This window comes from Lissotriton helveticus, chromosome 8, assembly GCF_964261635.1.
Source record: "Lissotriton helveticus chromosome 8, aLisHel1.1, whole genome shotgun sequence".
In the NCBI taxonomy this organism is placed as follows: Eukaryota; Metazoa; Chordata; class Amphibia; order Caudata; family Salamandridae; genus Lissotriton; species Lissotriton helveticus.
This window is the reverse complement of record NC_136069.1, coordinates 904,152,817-904,175,344: the sequence shown is the minus strand read 5'-3', so window position 1 is coordinate 904,175,344 and position 22,528 is coordinate 904,152,817. Positions and strand designations below refer to the sequence as shown.

Sequence of the window (22,528 nt, the reverse complement as noted above, 5' to 3'; positions counted from 1 at the left end):
TATGTGTCAGGACATGTGCAACATTTAGCATCAATTTGCTCTATGTGCCCTTCATCTGTGATGGTCAGTATATCTTTGATCTGACGTCCAAAGATTAACAATCTAAAATTTGTATTCCTAGGAAAAGAAATGGCAGCCGTTCAAAGGACCTTAATGTCGCTTGGCAGTCTGGCTCTCACAAAGGATGATGGGTTATATCAAGGGGACCCGAGCTGGTTTCCCAGGTAACACTTAACACATTTAATGAAAGCAATAGTTCAAATGTTTGTGTAAATCACTAGAAGTTAGCATAATGATAAACAAGCCATTTGTGAAGAAGATCTCCTCATTTAACAAAACACTGGGAGGATGTGATCAATTCTATGAATATTGATGACTGACCCCAGCTCCTGCTCTATGCAGCACTGCATTTGGGATCCCAGAGCCACTTTCAGAAGGCAGTCCATGATCACATCCCTGGCAGGGCTGGGCCTAAGTACAATTGTTCTGAAGAAACACAAAATTTGCAAAACATCATTTTTTTCTTTAATGCATCCACGTCAAAGGTTTAATATATTTTGGTCCAATATGAAGATATCTATATCATCTAAATTGGATTTTAACAATCAATGATTAGTACAAATATTGTGACTACACTAGGTGAATAAACTTCTGGCTTATTTAAGTGTGATTAAATATTATAGACAATATCAAAAGGTGAGATTGATTATGAAACAATATGAACAAAGAGAGCATCAAATCACCACAGTCTACAGTTAAACAGCTCGAGTCTAAAAAGCTAACTATACAAAAGAAATGCATTCTAATGTGTTTGATTAATACGATTTAAAAAATGTAAAATACGTGCAAGGTAGGATTATGCTCTTATTGTTATTCTCCGCAAAATAACACCATCACATCACAGTAATATTGGCCAATATCATTCTTAAAGTGTGATATTATGAGCTACACAACTCTTTGGCAACATATTTTGATATGTGAATATTATTATGTTTCATTTGCATTGCACTTCATACCCGTGTTGATGCCCCAAAGCACTTTCTGAATGGTTGAATAAGAATCTGCACTTCTAGTTGTGCATGGTTTGTAGAGTGTGGTTTTTATAGTATGAAATGAGTGTGAGGCTTTGAGAGTAGTGTGTGTGACAGCTGCAAAGGTGCTCAATTATGCAGCTGTGATTAGACAGAAAGTGAGGAAAATAGTTCTAAGGTAAGTAGAGTTGGGTTTGTAGATAAATGCCATCTTCATCCTATATGACCTTAACCTGAGTTGGACATGTGTTTGAGAACAGTCACATCTGTACAGCTCACCAGATCTCAAGGTCGTTATGGAGCTTCTAAATTCCTTCCTGGAGTAAGTTTCAGAGATTGACCATCTGTCCAGATAATGATTACCGCTAATACAAGATTTTCAGGAGAAACTGAGTCAGTTGTGGGGCCAATGGGGTTGCCATGTCAACAGATGGAGTTGAAAGGAGATCTGTCCAGTTCCATAGATAACTCTGTTGCTGATGTGGAAGCCTTAATATGGATAAGTTTTGCCAGAGGCCACTAGAAGAACATTTATTTTTGTCATAGTGATATGTACACATGAGCGTATCATTTGCCTTGATTCTCAGAAGTCTGTGGAGGAGGGTGAGCAATTTCTATACACACCTTCCATATAATTCATCCTACAACCAAAACCCTGTGCAACCCTTGATTCCAAAGTAAATTAGAGCACCTCATGGCCCTGGTAGGGTTCTGAAGTCAATCAATCACTCAGGGGATTATAAAGTGCGCTAGTCACCTGTGATGGTCTCAAGGCGCTGGGGGTTGGGGGGGGGGGTGGAGGGTGCTATGTAGACGAATAAATAGAAAGATCAGTGTTAATTCTTCCTGAAATTAAATGTAATTAATGTAACACATTCACTTATATGTGCACTAGATATTACTTAGACAAACAAAAACATCTAAGGGCATTTTACACTTATGTCGCACAACGCAGCACTGCCACCAAAGGAGCTGGGCTATGTTGTGTGAGAGGGAGAGAGCAGAACAGCAATATATCTGCAAATAATGGCTTTTTTTCTCCCTCTCTAAGCTGAGTCTGTTCGAGCCTGCCTTGACAATTGGTGGATAATGCATATTGCATACTGAGAAGTTTGAAGACATTTAGAGATACAAAGCCACCTAAATTGCAGTAGAACCTCACATAAATATGGGAGTTAATTGGTAGCATTGTTTAAGGATTACAAATAAACTCAAGAGATTTTTCACTAGAAAAATTATAAGGTTACTAAAACAAAAAGAAAACAGACTGAATACATTGTAACATATGCCTATTGTGGTAGTGTTTTATCCCTCACTCTCTCAAGAGGGAACTCTAACTTGTTATTTTATTATTAGCTAAAACACAAAAACTGAGGGACATGGGTCTGTAGAATGTTATAAAAGGATGTTGAGCTATACAAACCTTTATTGTTCTATGGAATCAAAGAGAATGCAGCCACACTTATCACAGGGCTTATTCTACTCTAATATTTCCATAAGAACCATTAGGGTAGGTGTTCAAATGCAGCAACTAGTAGTTCTACAAAAGTGTAAGATTAAAAATATTGACAGTAGAAAAACAATGAAAGAAAGCAAAGCGTTGAGCAACACACATGTCAGATTAATACAGCTCAGTCATGTCACGCCATTGACGATTCTTAAACTAGACCCCACTGAAAGTTGACAGTGCCCTAAATGTGCGGAAGCAATGTAGCACTATCTTAAATGTATGTGCCCCAAGATCCAGCAATACTGGGGACAAGAATCTAAAACATACAGTGATAGAATGCACCCAACAGTCCCAGCACCTCCCAAATATACAGGCTAGGAATATAGCCCTACCACACAAAAACTACAGTAATGATAAAGTTCATAGATTGTAAATCACTAATAGCCAAGAGAAGACTTCCAATACACAGATTAAGCCCCACAGGTCCTACAACTGCTGGCTGGTTTCGAGACGTAGGAGAGTGGTGTATGGCCAAAGAGGCCAGAATGAAATTGTTGAGGACCAATGGCAAACTGCCAGAAGATATAAAACTATAGCAAAGGCCCTAAAATTCCCCCAGACGAACAACCGCTATAAGAACTGGAAAGATATGAAGATACACTAAGAGTATTAAATTGTATGAGAGATTTGAAGAAATGGATGGGGATGACTATGTACGTGGGCGCAACTGTGCTCTAGGTGTGCAAAAGGGAATTGATGACTACACCCTGTATGTAAAATGTTATGTAAAATCGATTTCACCCCCTCAGCGCAAGGTTAATGTTACTGTTAAAAAGTGATCACGTTTGGTTAATGTGGTATTTGAAAAAATACGAATTAAAAAATAGCTAAAAAAACAAGAGAATATTGAGAGCTGTCAAAAATGCAGGATCCTTCACTATCAAATGGACATGCTGAACAGATGAGCCTGGCTGCCACACGGATAAAATATGAGGATCAGTTTTATAATTTGAGGTCATCTACAGAGTCTGAAAGTCTTGTATATGAGAAATCTGACTATGACATGAATAATTTCTTTTGTATTTGGTGTTGATAAAGATCTGTTCAGTCCCTAAAAGTCAAAGTAAATTAATTCTCAGATATAGCATTTCACTAGCCAAATATAGACTTTAATAAAAATTCTGACTACAGTAACACATGGGGAATCTCTCTGTATGTACAGGCCAGAACATTATTGATGCACTGCAATTTACTGGTAAGGGGTATGGTGTTAGGTTGCGAGAGATTTTCTGCACCTTTCTCATTTCTCAATTTCACTGTTTTAAGTTCCCTAGTCGGCGTTCCTTTTGTAAATTGCCACTTCCTCTCCGCCCTCTTTGTTAAATTCATTGTTGTATTAATCATGACCTCTGACTAGACTTTGGTATCTGCTTGGCAGCATTTATCAGTCTCCTACTGCATTGAGGTAAATTAAAATTACCCACCTTTTATACCTTCTATTTTTTGGGATGCTGGCCCGGAAAATGTAACCTGTGTTTAAGTTCTCCGAAATAAGCTAAATTATTTCTAACATATTTTAGGAGTGGGTTAATTTACTTAATCAATCAAACAATTATGGTTATTTTGGCTAAATTCTATCCAGAAAACAAAATATTCCAACGTACCGTATATAATCTAATGTATAACATCAAAATTCATGCAAGCCATGCCAACCTCTATAATAGGATTTTTTTTAGTATGAACCTAATATTTTGAAAATGTTATAAAAATACAATTGTGAGGCGAAAAAATCTAAATCATCCTTTTCGAGTGGAACATAGCACAATATCCTTAGGAAATTGTTGAGAAACTGGAGTGGACAACCATACCCCTGCAATCATAGCCCACACTCTGGCAACCTATTTACAAAAGCATAATTAATGCCAAGATTGAGCTATTAATGAACTTTTGTTCGACTGTATATACTCCATATACAGTAAAATACAAGAATTGAATTGCATCCAGAAGCAATTGGACATTGTGATATCTGAATAATGGGCCTAACCATCTCTTCCTAGAGAGCCTGTTAGGAGTGGAGAATAGTATAAAGTGTTAGGTCGTTTTAGGTATGACTACACCACATGGACTAAGACTTAAAGAGTCTTTGTTGCTCACCCAGTTAATTTTATACTTTCTATTTTCACAGTATGGTTTATTTTAATGATTTGATGAGCCCAATTTGTCCTAGAAGCTATCTCAAGGTGGATTGCTCTCAATACCAAAATTGTATTTCTAAACCTCTACCATATGACTAGGAGATTTCCTTTGTGGTGTCCTAAATGCTGTGTTAAATACAATTAAATACAACAGTCAGTAAAGATATTTAGCATGTTTGAACCATGGAGGCTGCTCCAGCGATAGGTAATACCAATTCCCCGTAAAGGGCATTGTCAAACTTGGTCCATAGCCAGAGCAGCACAGCAATGGCCGTAAACTCCCACATCGTTAAATTCTAAAATTCCAATTTCAGCTTGGGAAGGATATTCTGGGGTTGCTGGAGGAAGGAAGAGCAATGTCTGTAGCCACTGTTACTCACATATTTGCAGAGTTTCAAGAATATAAAACCTTACACGTGTCTTATGTAGGGCACATGCCAGGGAATCAGCATTATAAATGATCAACCCGGCTAAAACAAATCACCTCCCAGATTTCTTATTAAATATTCAAAGCCTGCTGAAGAAGAGACCAGCATTCTGCAGTCTTTGAATCTGGCCACTATGCTTCTCAGTAATGGAATGAAATGTAGGCTGAGTAATTACCAGTGGTTGTAATTAATGCAATCCTTTCATGCATCACTTTTACATTTTTCCCAGTGAGATTCTCTCAGAGAATGACTGAAACCAGTCTGGAATTGGTTTTGTTCTTGTCCTGAGTAGGACATTGCCTAGCAGTTTGTAACTCGGTGGACGCTGTAGAGGAAACTATGATGTTAGTTTCCTGGTGTGTCACACACAACGTTCGCATGCTGATCATGTGACAGCCCCCCACAGGAATGGGAGCTGAAGTTGGATGCGCATGGGACACAAAGTGCGAGAGCTCTGAACGAGCTCATACAGAGCGAAATCAGGAATGTCCCCGAATGTGCCCAAAATGCCTTTAGGGTGTCTTCAGGGACAGCCAGGGTACTTCCAGGTGCTTGTGGATGCCAGGGAAAGTCTGACACACCCTCCAACATTGCGTCGTCAATATTAAGGAAATTCCGTTATCCTCCTCGAAATTCAGGAATGCCTCAATCGGTCATGGATGCAGGTTTCCCCCTCGTCGACAATAAGGGCCCCTATAACTTTAATCGTTTGCCAGATGCAGATACATGTGATATGACTGACTGGGCAGAGGAAACAGCTCGAACTGCTGGTCCATTTCCTGTAAACACATTCTCCCCTTAACATTCAGAACCTGATGCCAGAATCTAAACCCAAAGCCTCCTTTCTTAATTGGGCACTTTGAACATCGTCTTCTTCAGCTGATTGTACTTTAAGTGGTTCGGGTGTAGGGCAATGCTGGAGAACGTAGGTAAAGAAACAGATGCAATTATCATGGTTTTACTCCTTTTTGGCAGAACACCCCTACCCCTCGATTAGCCCCTATGTTAAATCCTCTTACAGGCGGACAATAAGAGAGACATATAGTGCTAGTGGTAATCTTCTTGACACTCCTGTACCTCTTACTTCACAATAATTGATTATCTGCATCTCCTCTTCTTACAGCGGGCAAGGAACACTTTGCCACCCAGAAGTCACCTTATGAAACTGGAAGCAAATTTATCTCTGGTGACTTTCTCTATTGATTTGCAATTGCTTTATGTACAGGACCCCTGAGATGCCTGCACACTTTAAACTGGATCAAATGAGCCAATCAACTCTCTGGAAGTCCCCTTTAAATAGCAATACACCTGCAACACACTGCAGTTAACACTCCACTGATCAGTTGACTGAATAAACTAAACAATTTGACTACAGCTAGCCTTCTTCTCAATTCCTACCATTAGGCATACCTTTTAGTCTAAGCACCACCTCCTGTTTATTGTGATACAAATATTTGCCAGGTCAGCCAGAGATCATCATTCTGAGATCTCCAACCTAGTTTCTAATCTTGGTTTGGACACTCAATTGATCACCCAATCCTGACTTATCACACATTCCCAAACTATCATTGATTTCAGCAGTTGGAAAATATGGGCAGTAAAGCATTGGGTTTTATCAGGTGCATTACCACACTTGGTAAAACACACAATCATGCAGAATGTTTCCACCATTAGGCATACCTTGTAGTCTAAGCACCAGCTCCTATTTATTGTGATACAAATATTTACCAAGTCAGGTGGTGTGTTTGCTTAAGTCATGTTCTTATGTGTGATGTTCTGTAGATGTAGAGTCTGAACTTTTCTACTGTGTGATCTTAAGCAGGGTCTGCTTCACTATGTGTGAAAGCAGCTCCATTTACTCTGTTATGTGATGTTGCTCCAGTAGTGGCCAGTTCCTTAAATTAAACTTTGTCCAGAATTAATAGAAGTTGGTAGCCAGACAGGTATGTAACGAAAGAGGAGTCATGTTCTTGGGTCCCCAGGGTTTCATTTTCAGAAAAGGAGCCATGGCTCGCTTTAGGGACTACTTAAAAAGGAGATTTTTGTGAATCTCTTAAAAGTACGAAATCTGTCATTCCTAGATGTCCAACTTCCAAAAATATTGTTTGTAATTTGGATCCAGATATACTTTAAAAAAGGAAGAACCTTCATCCAATTTAGATTATCTGTGTAGCCCCAATTGTAAAACTGAATATTGATGCCAACAATATCGAGGACAGATTATTGAGGAACAAGATATTGAAAGGTAAGTGCATATAGGGAAGTCTTCTATTACAGTCCCTCGCATAAACAAACTCTTACTTGGCCTCAAATCTGGTGCTCCCACGGATCCTTGCGGGGTGTCCTCACTCAGACTTGCTTCCGAACTTATAGCTGATTTCCTGTCCAAAGTCTTTAATAATATTCTCTTATACGGGCAATATCAGAACATCTGGAAGGAAGCCACTGTCTCACCTCTACTTAAGAAGCCCAATGCCAACCCTTCAGACTTGAAGAACTATAGGCCTATCTCCCTTCTTCCCGCCAAAATGCTGGAAAAATGTATCAACGTCGAGCTTATGAAATATATTGATGCTCAAGACAGCCTGGACAGGTCTCAGAATTGTTTTCGGGCCGGTCATAGCACAGAATCTGCCTTGGTAGCAGCTTTGGACTGTATCCGCATGCAGGTCGACCAGGGCAGATCAGCGGTGTTGATTCTGCTCGACCTCTCTGCGGCATTTAACACCATCTTCCCAGTTTGCATGCTTCAGCGACTGCGGGAAGCAGGAGTCACCGGGAGGGCCCTGCAGCTTCTTCACTCTTTTATGTCTGGCAAACCAATGTTGTCAGTTATGGCGGGTTCAAAGCCAAGGCCTTCAGCCTTCTGTGTGGGGTCCCCCAGGGCTCCTCGCTCAGCCTCACCATTTTTATCTTTATATGACCCCCCCCTGGCTTAGTTGGTGAGATCTTTTGGCTTTCAGGTCCTCTCTTATGCGGATGACACGCAAATCATAATTTCCATCTCCAGTGATTTGCAGCTGGATGCCCAAAAGTTCAATCAATGTATGACCAGCATAATATGATGGATGAAGGACAACTATCTCAAAATCAACACGGATAAAACCGAAGTGTTGGTTTTTGGCCCTCAAACCTTGATTTGGTCTGCCTCCTGGTGGCCCGAAATCTGCGGTCCCCTTCCTGCTCCAGTGACCGTTGGCAAAAATCTGGGAGTCCTTTTAGAAGAGGGCCTTTCTTTTGATGCCCAGGTGAACTGCACAGTTAGTACTTGCTTCTATATTCTTAAAATTCTGAAGAAAGTGCTGCCGTACATTCCCTCAGAGCTACAGCGGCCCACCATCATTGCACTAGTTACCTCTCGGATAGACTACTGCAATGCATTATACCTCAATGTCAGCATAGGCTCTCTGAATAAGCTTCAGGTGGTGCAAAACGCTGCGGCAAGGCTTATTCTTGACATCCCTAAAACACCAGTCCGCCAGGGAAGGAATCTGTGCCTTGAATTGGCTTCCGATCAGGAAGCACATCACCTTTAAGGCTCTGCACTTGGTGTACAAAGCTATGCAGTGTACATGCTCATCACATCTCAAAACCTTGTTCCATTGATACACTCCTGGCAGAACCTTGAGGTCCTCTACTCAGAAAAAACTTGTCTCTCCTAGATTTTGTAGGTCCAAATGGGCTGGCTGCTCATTTTCTGTGGCGGCCACTAAACTCTGAAATTCTTTGCCCCCCTCTATCACCGCGGCGGATTCACTCGAGTCCTTTAGTATGATTATAAAGACCTGGCTCTTTGCATAAAAGCTGGTTGGTGCTAGTTTCTCTTTTGTCTCGCCCAGCACCTTGATACCGTTTGGTTTTAGTGTGCTTTATAAAAATTCATCCTATCCTATAGAGTTACTAATCCTAACGCCACAAACTATGTATCTTTAATATATATGTACATCATAGGTGCATACATGTGGAGTTAGTTATAGAAAATCTAGACTTTCTTACCTGTCGATATTATATTTTCAATATTCTGTCCTCGATATTCTGTTCCATCAATATTGTTGAGTCAATAGTCAGCGGGGCACCTGTAACCTCTATATCTAAATTGAGGTGTTTCTCTTCCAGTGACATTTTTTGCTCAGCAAATCCACTTCCGATGATTTTCTGCGTACTTCTGATTTTCAGGACATTCACAAACATCCTTAGGAGCCAGCATCCATAGATAAGCATGATACAATTTTGTATGTGTACACTTCCTGTCCTACCCTTACTCTTTCATGTAGTCCATTTTGTGACTAGGTACTCGGTTGTACTCAGCGTACATGGCATCAGCATTGTTAAATAGCAATCATTTCGGACGACTTGTAGTGATAGACTGCAAGAGCCTGATGTTTTAGGCCAATTTGTATGAGCTATGGTTTGTGGACATGGTCCTTTGTGAATTTAAAGGAGGTGGTCTGAAATTAGTTTTCCTGGGTGAAGGTTTTTCTAAAAAGTGCAATCTTTAATTCTAACTTGGATCTCATGTTGTTTGTTTGGATTTAAGAGCTTGGTGCTTGTTCATCTTGTTCCATATTTCACTTTCATCAGTGTTCTTCCACTATGATTTTTCTGGCATGCCTTCTTTTCCTGGGGATGTCAGATTTTTGATTTCATAGACCCAACCGAAACAAAGTGGAGTGTCACACTGTGTGTAGTGTGGCCCATTCACTCTAAAAGGCCCCGTCAAAATGCAGTTTTTTTTCACAGTGGGCCACAGAATATCAGAAGAAAAAAAATCAGCAACAGTCCTCTGTGAACTCATGAGATGGAGTCCTGTTATCTTACCATGTTATTTCTAGAGTTTTAAAATATATTCCTGCAGTCCATGGACAGCCGGTGCAGCGCAGGTGCATAGGGTCCGGATGAAAGCTTATCAGTTAGTCCTTGCACGTTAAGGCTTTGAATGTGGTCCTGGTTGGACTCAGTGTGACATGGTAAGTTCATGTTTGTCAAATCCACTGTCAGAATAGCATTAGCAGATAGCATTACATATGTGCTGAGCTTTTAAGATGTCCAACAAATTTGAGGTGCATGTATCGGCAATCGCACTGATGGGGCTTTCAGGACTGGAGCAGTACCATATGGCGGTGTAACTGTCCCCATGAATAAAAGTCAGTTTAGAGACAGGGAGGGGTTGCTCTCCGGAATGTTCTCTGAGCTCAGTGCGTGGACTAATAGAGGAATATGGATTACCACCAGGGTAATTTTTCTTTTATGGCACAATATATAGGGCACTACATGAAATTGTTTGGTGACTCAATTAGTAACACTCACAATGTTGTACAATGAATGTATACTGTGGGTGATAGTGGAAACATTGTAACATTGCTTTACAAAGAATTGACAAATTGTCTGAAAGTAGATGTACTGGCCTTTAAAATAAATGGGAAAATAACCTAACTAGAGAAATTGCAATAAAACGATGAAAACATGTTCTGGTATACTCACATACAGTCAAACGAAGCTCAAGATGTATATGCATACAATATATTTAAATGCACCGTACATATCTAACACATAGGAAGATTAGAAAATCGATTCCAACCAATGCATTGGATGCCCCATTTGTGCAGAATCAGAAGTGGGGTTCTATAATATTGTCTGACCTGGCCAGTATTTGTAATCTACTGGAGGAGAAGAGAAGTTAACAGAAACAAAACTTACTGAGAGTCTGAACTCACCAAATGGTTTGTCTGTTGTGTGTGTTTCTTCACCTAAACAAAAAAAAAGTAGCAAGTTTATAGATTTGGCCATGTTGCTGGCTGGGAGGATGATTGTGATAGCCTGGAAGTCACTTGAGGCCACGCAGTTGGCCTGTAGGTCACAATCGTGAAGAAATGGTCCAAGACAAGGAGCATGAATCTACACAAGGAAGAGACACGTCTGCAGACAACCACTGGCAGCAACGAGGGATAAAGTTCTCCTTTCATTTGTTATGGAATCATTTAGATCACATGCCCAGTGACCTGTTCCCGGATTGTATACTGTGTGTCTATTATTGTACTGATGCTTTCGATCTCCAAAGAAGAGTGGTGCCAACAAACAGCTCTTATATAAGATTGCATTGTAATCTATATTTGCATTATGTCCTGCCTTCTATATTTACCCCCCAAAAAAACAATGAAAAAATTATATAGATCACGTGCACATACCTACTTGTGTAGCATTTGGGCTTCAGTCGCAGCCCAATATAGCATCAAATTGTTGATTAGCCCCAAATATTATCGCATAAGAGCTATTCACATAGAAATGAGCTTATTCCTGGGCAGTATGATAATCAGCACACAATAGTAATCATGACGTATGCATCGCTTTAGAGAAAATTAATTGTGTGATACTGGGTAGAAGAAGTGACACCGCATGCCCTCCAACCTTCAATTTCACTCACACATAGTTACACATACACGCACGTTCACACTTACACACACTCTATCTCTCTCACGTAAATACAGTCACTTGCAAGCACGCACACAACATACATTTAAAAGCATTTTCTTTTACTTACCTCAGCTGCTAGGGAAGGTCATATTCCAGGTAATGGTACTTAATTTTTTTATTAGACTAATTGTGAATGATGAAACATTATTCTCTATTAGTGTAATAAAAATATTGAGAGGAATCAGAGAGTGAAGCCCCAACCAACGTCTATAGAACCAGCTACACTGTGTTTCTGGCACTGATTTTGCCACCTCTGAAGCCAGGGGTCACTAAGACAGTGGCAGGGGTCATAAGGGGCAAGCCAGAGGTCACATCTGCAACCCCTGGATACTCCTAACTGAGGTCCATGGCACATTCCCTGGCAGTATTTTAATTGTTCGGTTATTGACTTTTTGTTTATTAGTTTCATCAGGCCCGGACTGGCCGTTGTAGGCACCGGGCAATCCCCCGGTCGGCCGCATGGGTGGGGGCCGGTTTTGGACCCCAGGGGGCCGTTTTTGTTACAGGGCCGTTTTTTGCAGCATAGCTGCAAAAACGGCCCTGTAACAAAATCGGCTGAAAAATGGCCCTGGCAAAGAGTGCGGTCGCACCCCCAGGGTAGAGGGGGGGCCGGCTGGGCACTTTGCCAGGGCCGATTTCGGTCCCCAGTCCGGCCCTGAGTTTCATGCCTGCTCTGGTGACTGCATGGAAACATGTTTACCTGGAAATTAGTAATAGTTATTTAAGAACCTGACTTGCTTGGTGTTAAAAACTTATATATTTTTTAAGATTAGACTGCTTTAAAGTGATCACGATTGAATAGAAATGGACAATATTTTGTACATTTCATTGTGATATCGAGAACTGCCATCATTATGCATGCTCTCCTACTAAAGAACCTAAACATGCTGCTACCTCAACTACTTGCTATGAAATGTTCACTACGTATAATTGTAAAATGGCAATAACTCAATCCGCCATTTATAGAGCATGGCAAATGACCCCTGAGGATCTCGAGGCGATGGAGCTGTTTGCTGCTGCGTGGCAGTTGTTTATTCAAACAACCAGGTTGCTAGATCTCTTCTGAATTGTAGTGGTGACAGTGCGGCCATGAGGTGCATGGGGAGGTTGTTCCAAGCCTTGGCTGCAATTTGCAAGAAGGAGCTTCCTCTGCAGTTGGCTCGACGGATCGGTAGGGTGTCTGTGATGGAGAGAGAGGCTGATATGAGGTGTCTGGATGGTTGGTGGAAGGTTAGGTGTTTGTTGATGTATGCTGGTCCTTCGCTGTGCAGGGACTTGTAGGCCTGGGTCAGCATCTTGAACCGACATCTCTTCTAGATCAGGAGCCAGTATAGTTTCTTGAGATGGGGTGTGATGTGGTGGGATATGGTATCTTGCAGTGGTTTTTCTGCAGTAAATATTATTAGGAATAGCTATATTGTATAAAAAGTAGCAAACAAAAATATATGTTAAGATATCTTTAAAAATATTTTAAATAAAACATACTAAATATATAGGAAAGTGATTAATGAATAGGGAAGTATTTCAGAAAAATCTAAATCCCAAATTTGTGAGTGTAACCATGTCACATTCCAACTAATGACAGCGTCTTTTAGAGGTTAAGGGGATATCTGGAACAGCTCCCTCTGAGATCCTGCTGATGGAGCAGCAACCAATCCAGGAGCAGTGGGTGCATTTCACAAACACACCCATCTGCACCTAAGAGAGCACAAGCTTGACTGGTAGCCAGTTGACCAGAGCTATAGAAGAAAGTGGTCAAGCATTCTCTCTTTGTCTCTCTGATAAAACCCAGGATGAATGCTAAGCACTGAATTTTGAGTTTGAATTTTGTATGCATGGCGAACAGGGAAGGTTGCTCTTCTTTCCATTCACCGTGCATAGTTTACCCAGGTATTTAGACAGACTATTGGAAACAGAACTATCGTGGACCAAAATATTGTTCCAAGAATATGGAGTACAGAAATATTGTGATGGTAAATTTATATAGGTATGCAAAATGTTACTATATATAAGACCACATATATGTATCTTTTGATATATATCTTCAAGGTTGTAGATGTGGAGTTAAGAATAGTAAATCTACACTTAACTATTTGCACCTACCTTCTTGAAATTTAGGTCCTCAGTATTTTTGACACAATATTATTTCCACACAATATTTCTGTTTCTGATATTCTGTCAATGATCCGTATACCCAAGTTGAAGATTATCTCAGTGCAAGCTAAAGAAATTGTTGCTCCGGGTCAGTTTCGGGGCCGGACTGGCCGTAGCAGGCACCGGGCATTCCGCTCCTGGGGGGCGTTTTTGTTACAGGACTCTTTTTGCAGCACAGCTGCAAAATCAGCCCTGTAACAAAATCAGCCGAAAACCGGCGCTGGCAAAGAGCTCGGCGGCACCACCAACCCCCGGGTGGGGGACGGGGGGGGCGGCCGAGCACTTTGGCAGGGCTGGTTTTGGTTCCCAGTCCGGCCCTGGTCAGTTTGGTCAATTCATGATGGCTGCTTCAAAAGTTCACTGTACTGTTTTGCCTTATTTTTTTTAATTTACTTTTTTCATATAGCGCAAACTAGACCCACAACATCAGGTATCAGAGCGCTTTACATAGCACCAGTTTTGTTACAGAAGTTTTTGTTAGGCACGGGGAGATTAAGTGATTTGCCCAGAATCACAGGCTGTTGAGCGTCGTTGCCCAGACTCGAACCCGGTTCCCCAGCTTCGAGGTCGACCGCTCTAGCAATAAGGCTGCATCCTTTTCTGTGTGCTAGATTCATCACTCTTTGACTCTTCCTTATCTAGGTGTTACTTCACCTGCCCATTGATCCGTACCACTCTACCCTCCATCCTGGAGAAGTATGGCATAATCATTCCATCAATAAATTGACAGGTTGACTGACATTGGAAGATGGAGGTGGTCGTCCCTTTCACTCTATGGAAATAAGAATTTATCTTTAGATCTCTGTAAAGAAATTACATTCTTTTCGGATGAAGGAGAGCTAAAACATACGCATCCAATCTTCACAAATACTTCATGATGACACATTCGGATACGATTAACCAATTATTCTGTTTCAAAGAGTGCAAGGCCCTTCCTAGATGCAATAACAACTAAAAACAGGCCTGATGCAGTCCGTGTAGGATGAAACACGTTGGCTGGAATGAACATTTAAGTGTATCTGCAAAAAGAATACAAATAAATCAAGAAGTTTTCAACATAAACCATGTGACTCCCGTATATGATTAATGATGACTTCCACTAATTTGGGGTGGACTGGTTATAGATATTGTGGATACTAATTGCGATGTTGATGATGGAAATATTTAACAAGCAAGAGATTGGATTATGATAATCTAATACTTACACTTAAAACTATCCTATGCTCAGATAACAGATGCTCCTGCTCTATCTTTGTTAATAGGCTTTTCTAAGTGGTGATTCTTTGGCAGCAGGATCACAATCAGTTGAGCGGCCATACTCACATTACTAAAAATATGGATAAGTACTAGTGCAACTGTCTTGTAGCCTTATTGCCTGTTTTCTCTTTTGTAAGAATTTAATTTAATTTGGCCTGCCATTTGCTCACCAAACTTATTAGTTTACTGAAGGATTGATCACCTTGTGCTATTGTTCAGTGCATTTATCAAAACCTTTCAGCTTAATGTCATTGCCTCATCTGCTCACTATACCACTTATTCCTTTTTATTGAATACATGTATCCCTTGTAAATTCCCACGTCAAACATATGTTCTGGAAAAGAGTTCTTGTCCAGTCTGAATTTTCACCATAATTATGTTATGATTTACTGAGTGATATTTAGTCTTTCTTCACACATCTTGGATATAAACCTAGGTTTGAGCTATTGTCCCAAAGTTAGTTTTCAAATGTGTACTTTTGATCAAAGAAAACCGCAGGTACCTCTAATTTGTATGTGCCTCGAGTACAATCCAAACAAGTGTGTGCTGCCTTTGGAGAAAAAGCAAGAAGTCTCACATCACTTTTCTTTCTTTGCTTTCAAACAGAAAAGCTCAAGCAAATCGGAGGGATTTTTCGACAGAACAACTCCGCCATGGTCAGAACATGATAGGTCTGCAAATGGGTAGTAACAAGGGAGCATCTCAGTCTGGAATGACCGGATATGGAATGCCAAGGCAGATTCTATGAACACTTTCTCTTCATCCTACCAAAAGTATACCTTTTCGAAAGCATGACGCCATTAAAGTGAAGTTTTGAGTGCTCTTAGACTCTCCCTTTAATTGATTTTCATTTCAACCATGTTTAACTTTGAAGTACATGAATAGGTCGCCCAAAATGTGCCAATTCACAGCCAAGGTTTTTACCCAAAGTTCTATTCCTGACTATGCAAATATGTGTATTTATATATTTTTTATTTATTTATTATCTATTTATGTGTAATTAGGCTAGTTTATGCACATTGTCATTATCTGTGTTACAGGCTTCATTTTTGCATGCCTGAAACATTTCTGACATCCTTAGTTATGTCATTGAAATAGAATTAGTGAGCTACAAAATGTGTTGTTTTCAATTAAAATATTGTTGCAAATGGATCAATTTTGAGCATTTGTGTAAGAAAAGTTGTGTTTTATTATTTCTAAAGTTTGGCTTTGATGTAGGCCTCCACCACTTAACATTTTTGTGGCTCTAACTTAAACTATGTAGAGAGCTAAGACTGGAAGAGTAGAACTCATCTCGATTAGAAAACAATTATGTCACTGACTAGCTTTTTGAAGAAGAAAACAGATTAGAATCGAGCCTCACAGAGGAGAGGTTGTTCCAGAGTGCCTTGAGCCTCTTCCTGTGATAGTGAGGCACTACCAGAAGACTTGAAGATGCTGACACAGAAAAAGTGTGATCCACAAAGTAACACAGAAGAGGCCCTGTCTCTCATTCTCTCCCTATGACAGTGAGGGAAGGCCAGGACACTTGAAGACACATATTCAAGAGGTTTCCATGTAGAAAATGGTGGCTTGTGCCTTAAGTGGCACAATAGGCTTTACAAAGAAACATCACATCATTGTGTGTTCAATTTCTGCTTTATGTCCTGCTCAGCTCTGCCAAGCCCTAAAAATCTAAATATCAGTTGGTATGAATAAATAGAAGATTGACCCAGTCAAGATGTGCTTTGGAGCTTCTCAGAAAATTGGAAAATAAAAACCTTTTAACTTGTTAACCTATTTGAATTAATGTGATGATACAGGGGTGTTCCCTAGTAGAAATATGGTCAACATTAAACCTCTAATGAATAGGACACATCAAGGCACACCTGTGATTAAGTATTATTTTAAATACAGGGCTTGATGTGTCTTTGAAATAGATTTTAAGCCTTCTTTTTTTCTTACAGGATTTGGCAGATCCCTCCCTCATACATTGATAGGTTTTGTTGTATGTTCTTTATATAGCCAAACGTTCACCAATTGCTTAAAATCATTATGTTCCTTTGTAACTCAATAATAATTGTTGTCTAGTAATAGGGGAGTCATAAACTGCAGGGTAAAGTATTGCAATTTTTCATTTACCAAAACATACGTGTTGGTCTTGGTATTTAGTTGTGGTGTGCATGCCAATGTTCCCAGTACTCTGTATGTCCACTGTTGTCTTCAGGTGTAGTTTTTTCAGTTCTAGGGGTACTCTGAAGGGATCAGGTCTTGGGATCTATAGCCCATGGGAGTGTGATCTTTTGGTTCATTTGTCATGTATGTGCATCAGTGTTTCACTGTCTTTAACATGCAGACTGTTCAATTCCAGTTACAGGATTTACTAATAATGGACCTGTGCTTAATTTGTTCAAATAAAATATAAAAACTTTGGCTAAAATTAAGCACTGTGATGAGACCGTGGAGTAGATTTGAATCCTGAAGACTTTCAATAATCAATGCAAGTGTTTCCTTTGGATATCTTGCTTATTATGATGTGAAAGTGAGCATCTCCCTGTCTGATATCACTGCTACAGTACAAGGAAAATCTGCTTCTGTTTCTTCAGCCTCCTCCTTGGCCTCTATGATATTGAGTGATATATGTGTGCCTGAAACAGTACCACCTACCACAAGAGACACACATCTGTGGAGTGCATGTTACCCCCACTGACATAAATTGTAATATTACTATGACATACTGGTTGGCCCTAAATGAAGCGGATGGAGAGGGTGTAAACTAGATAGAATCTGTCACTCCCTAACACAAAGTCTATGTCCTGGTGTGCATGATCAATATTTTGTTTCTCATTTGCCAAGAAAGGAGCTTACACAATAAAATAAAAAGTTAGACGAAACTATCAAGCGAGCAATTGTCTTGATTACCTATTACAAAATAAAGGTGTATGTATTGTGATTTCTCAGGTATATGTGTAAATTCAAAGGTACATTTGTGTGCACCTTCCAACAAAAATAGTTTTTCTTAAAGATTTCCTAAAATTTAATTTCTTAGAAAATGTTGCTTTATTGATCAAATGGGGCCTTCTTTGCAATAGGCAAAGTAAATCCATGGTTCACGCTTCTCACAATGAACATCATCCTCAAACACGTTACATCTTGTCTATTTACCTGCACATTGGCCACATTCTGTCAAGCTACATCCATGGCCAACCCTATTTAAAATATACTTGACATACCTAAATCTTGCAAGAACAAAAGAGTGTATGTGGATGAAATAGTTCCAAATGTCTAAAGCATGAATACTTGCAAACATTTGCCTAGGGGCCACAAAGTAGGGTCTGTGGTGCGACTGAGGGCCACGCTAATGCCAGAAAGATGGCAGTAGGGGGGTCTGGGTGGATCAGGGATTGTGTAAGATGGTCGTAGGGAAGCAAGATATATACATCTAGTGTATAAATTGCACAACGTGAAACCAGAAAACCTGGGTTCAATCCTGGCTTTCCTGTTGAACAAACTGTGATCCTAGGCATTTTTTTCTTCACTTTGCCTCTTTTTTCTTCATTATGTATTATAAGTGGACCTCGAAATACATGAGTTTCAGAATGTGTGCTGTACAAACCTTTCTCCTGTGTTTGATTATATTATTTTCCGCATATATTAGCAACCAAGCCCACCCACAGGGTGCACATTACAACTGACTTGCCTCTTAGTTCACTGCTGGCATTGTTGTGAAGAAATCTGAACTCCTTCTCAGCGGTTCCACTGATACTTAGTCCTTTTAAACTCACAAAGAAGAACTTGACACAGAAGCTGGAATATAAAAGTCCATTTTTATTAACCTCAAATGAGTGAGACTACGTCACACAGAAGCCTTAGCAACTGAATGAGGCAGTCTGCCAGAATGGTCTTACTTCACGTCTTATATATTCTTTATCCTGCCCCAGGCATGTAAGGGAGTTGTACCATTTACATTCCTAAACAAATGGAAAATCTGGAGAGTCAGCAGGTGAGTAGCCTTTGGGGTTTTAGCAGGATATGGGCAAAACATTATAATTTCATAGTTCACAAAGGTTAATCTGATTTAGATGGCACTGCAGGGCATGGCATGATTACATGTACAGTATCCCAACCCAAAAGTTAATCATTAAGAATGTCCCAAATTCAACCTCCAAAAGCCGGACAAACCTATAATTAAAAGCATAACCCATGTAATGAAGAAACATAAAAAGTAACAGATGATGGACAAGATAAGGCATGTGCAAGGAAACTAAAAGTTAACGATGCCCTGAACATTGATTGGCAATCACACACAAAGATCGATCAGGGAAATTGGCTTTGCGAGGTCAGTTTCTTACAGTTCATTTCAGAGTCAAAAAGAAACCTTAGTTAATGTATACATGAACTAAGAAGGCCAGGCCACTTTATTCGCCAGGCTACCTTCACAGGCCTACGTGAGGGCAACACAAAATGGTGGCACAGTACAAAATGGAGTCAGACTCGAGAATTACAGAACCTCAGTCCCTCCTTTTGCCATTACGTAGGCAATAACCTAAACTCATGTTAATCTGAATCTAGGTCCATATCAATCTTCATTAGGTCATCTAAGTGTTGCTGTAGCATCATCCTATTATTCTCTACTTCTCTCGGGACAGGTCTCCGAACACACATAGTAGCACAAAGACTCACTTCTGGTGGACCATTTTTGGATGCTAGAGGCGGAGCCACTTCCTCTTCCATGGCAATTCAGCCAAATGAGAACTTAATTAACATTTACTTTATACAATTGCACTGGAATCGCTTGTGCAACTGTGCCCAAAGTCCGTTCAAAGCCTCTATGGCAGGCTTCTATCGTCCATCAAATCTGCTTCCATTGTCATCTTCCGCATTGGGCCTCTCGATTCAGGCCTCTTCATGAAAATAGTACTGTTTAGTTGGAGTGCCCTCCTGGCAAACACTCACAGCTCACTCGAAAGTCTCAATGTCTCAAGGCAGTGCACCAATATCTCTCCACTGCGGCAGGCACTACAGATAGTGTGATTTTCATTGATCATGGGCACAGATCATCTCGTGCAGACCCAACGACTATTAATTTGAAAAGAGCAACAGACTTTCACGCTCAGCAGCACTTTCAGGCTCCAACACTCATTATTCAGTGTCAGAGGATGCTCAAGCTGCTCTTTCATGGACACCATAATGTAGTGCCGTAGATCCTCCGGTGCACTGCTCTTCCGTTGGAGCAAAGAAAAAGAGGTGGTAGCCAAAAACTCAGGCCAAGGGGCTCAAGGGACCGCACACTGTCAGAGGTTACCAGCACATGACAGGTAGAAGACTCAAGCCTCAATTCTTTCGCTCTTTTGCACTGAAACTCTGGTTCTGTGGCAAAACCAGCTCCTCCTTCTTTTCTGATGTTCAACTCCTTCTGATGAAGCAAGCACAATACTTTGAAGTTACCACTGATGGCATGCTGGCGATCGCTGTCCAGCCTTGCTACTTTCTGGGTGCTGGGACTGTAGGGCCAAGACGTCTGCCATTCATCTGCAGCTGTCACTGATGGGAATTAGGCTTATCAGCGTTCTGCAGGTCATGACTCGATCCCTCAGAACCTAGTGACGTAGGAAATGTAACACAGTTGTTAGTTTCCTTCAATTCAGTACAAAAACAGTTCAGTGTTTTAACAAGGGGACTGCAAGCAAGTGGCCTGCAATCTTCAAAGGAATGGCCATACGCCATGGGACTATTGTGATCTAAAATACACTGTCATTCTCATAGAATACAAAGACAAAGGCAGTAGGCAAAACAGTGCCTCTAGCCTCTTCAGTTGGGTTTCCATGTGAGAGCATATCCTCTACCATCTAAGGGTAGATAGCTACATGGGAATTCTATCTGAATGGATGTCCTCGCACATAGTGGCATCGTCTAATGGGGTAAACACATTTTTTCTCTCTAAATGATTACATATGGGTGTTCCTAAATTCCTTATCTAGAACACCTCAAAAGAGAAATCACATAATACAGATTATCAGGGACATGTAGATACCTCCCTTTAATAATTGTGCATCAGGTGGACTATGCAATACAAAAGCTAATGATCAAAAATGTGGAAACAAAAGACAAGAACTAGAGAGTCCTAGTATTTCCATAATTAGAACACATCTGATCCACCAAAAATTAAAGCAGCAGAAAAAATAAACTAAAAACCAAATTAGATTAGGCATTGAATCTGTCATATAAAAAAAAACGTAAGGTGTCTCCTATTGAGGTGGAAAACTTGTCTTACTATAGTATTGAGTCAGTTAACCAGTCTATCACTACCCTGACAGTCAGACTGGAAAACATTGAAGTAGGCCTAAAGAAAATTCTTGAAAACCAGTCTGGTCATACAAAAGGGAATTATACATAATATGGGGGTCCCTGGTACATCACTGCAGTCTGGAAGTATGAACCTGAACAATACACCAATAATAATAATAAATGGGCTGACTAGTAAAAGGTATATGGAAAAAGGGAAATGGGACTAGGACACAGCTAAAATCCCCAATAACTAGACACAATGCGACATTGATCAAGGGGAGAAGCGGCAAAATAAAAATCTATAGGAAGAACAAGAAATTACTCAGGTGATAGTCAAGTTTGTGACACAACATCAAGAGTATGGGTGATACATAAAAGTCAAAATAGTACACAAATTTTAACTCTACCACTGGCCGCTCCACCATATACGGTAATCTCAGCTAATGTTCCAGTTCCCTTTTCAGGGAAAAAATGAAGCTTGTTTCCCTTTGAGGAACAAAGCCATACACTATTTAGGAAGCAGAACATTATTAACTAATGCAATATAGAAATTAGGTCACCTTGTACAAGAGTCACAAATCTATAATTTCATCCTTAGGCCCAATCAAGGAAACATAAATCTAGGGCTGCCTGTTCCTTAGGGGAAGGGGGCAGTAACGTCACTGACTGCAGGTGACACACTTTGATCCTGTATATCTCTTTTATTTTACTTCAATACTATTATGGCCATTTTGACATACACTGGTGAAGTGTTGTCTGTCTTGTTCACAGCATGAAAATATCATATCTGTGAAATTTAGTGTCAGAGCAAATTCACCCAACTGTTGTGCAGCGATATACATCGTCATGTAGAACCCTTCACAACACAGGTGAACTTGTAATAGTATCAAAAGCAGCAACATAAAACAAAAACATGCATAAAATAAAAAACGCACATATCAAGCCATCAGATATACGTGCTGTATACCAAGCACAAAAAGCATAGACAAATTACAATAGCACATGTAACTGAGCGGTGACGCACGCACTTCATGCACTGTGAACCTGCAGCCCAAAACCCAATATTCGGGCCTGCTTAATTTGTCAGGCTTAAAATCAAAATTACACCAAAATTACACTTTCTTTTACTTTCCCTCCTTTTGACAGCAGATCACCAGTTAGTGGAGATCGGCTGTCAAATACAACTTACTGTGTCGCTTCTGGCACACAGGACCAGCAGGAACTATTCATAAAGGATAAAATGCAAAAACATGAGAAACGCACAAACATTTTTTT

At 40.3% G+C, this 22,528-nt stretch overlaps 1 protein-coding gene across 1 annotated transcript in view; it reads left to right on the top strand.

Moving 5' to 3' along the window:
* TAGLN3 (transgelin 3) overlaps positions 1-17,862 on the top strand; it is a 126,010-nt gene extending 108,148 nt beyond the window's left edge. Inside the window, 2 exon segments of the mRNA XM_078657707.1 lie at positions 122-224; positions 15,593-17,862. Of these exon segments, the coding sequence (XP_078513833.1) occupies positions 122-224; positions 15,593-15,734 (245 nt within the window). The 3' untranslated portion in view covers positions 15,735-17,862.
* The last annotated feature ends 4,666 nt before the right edge of the window (positions 17,863-22,528 follow it).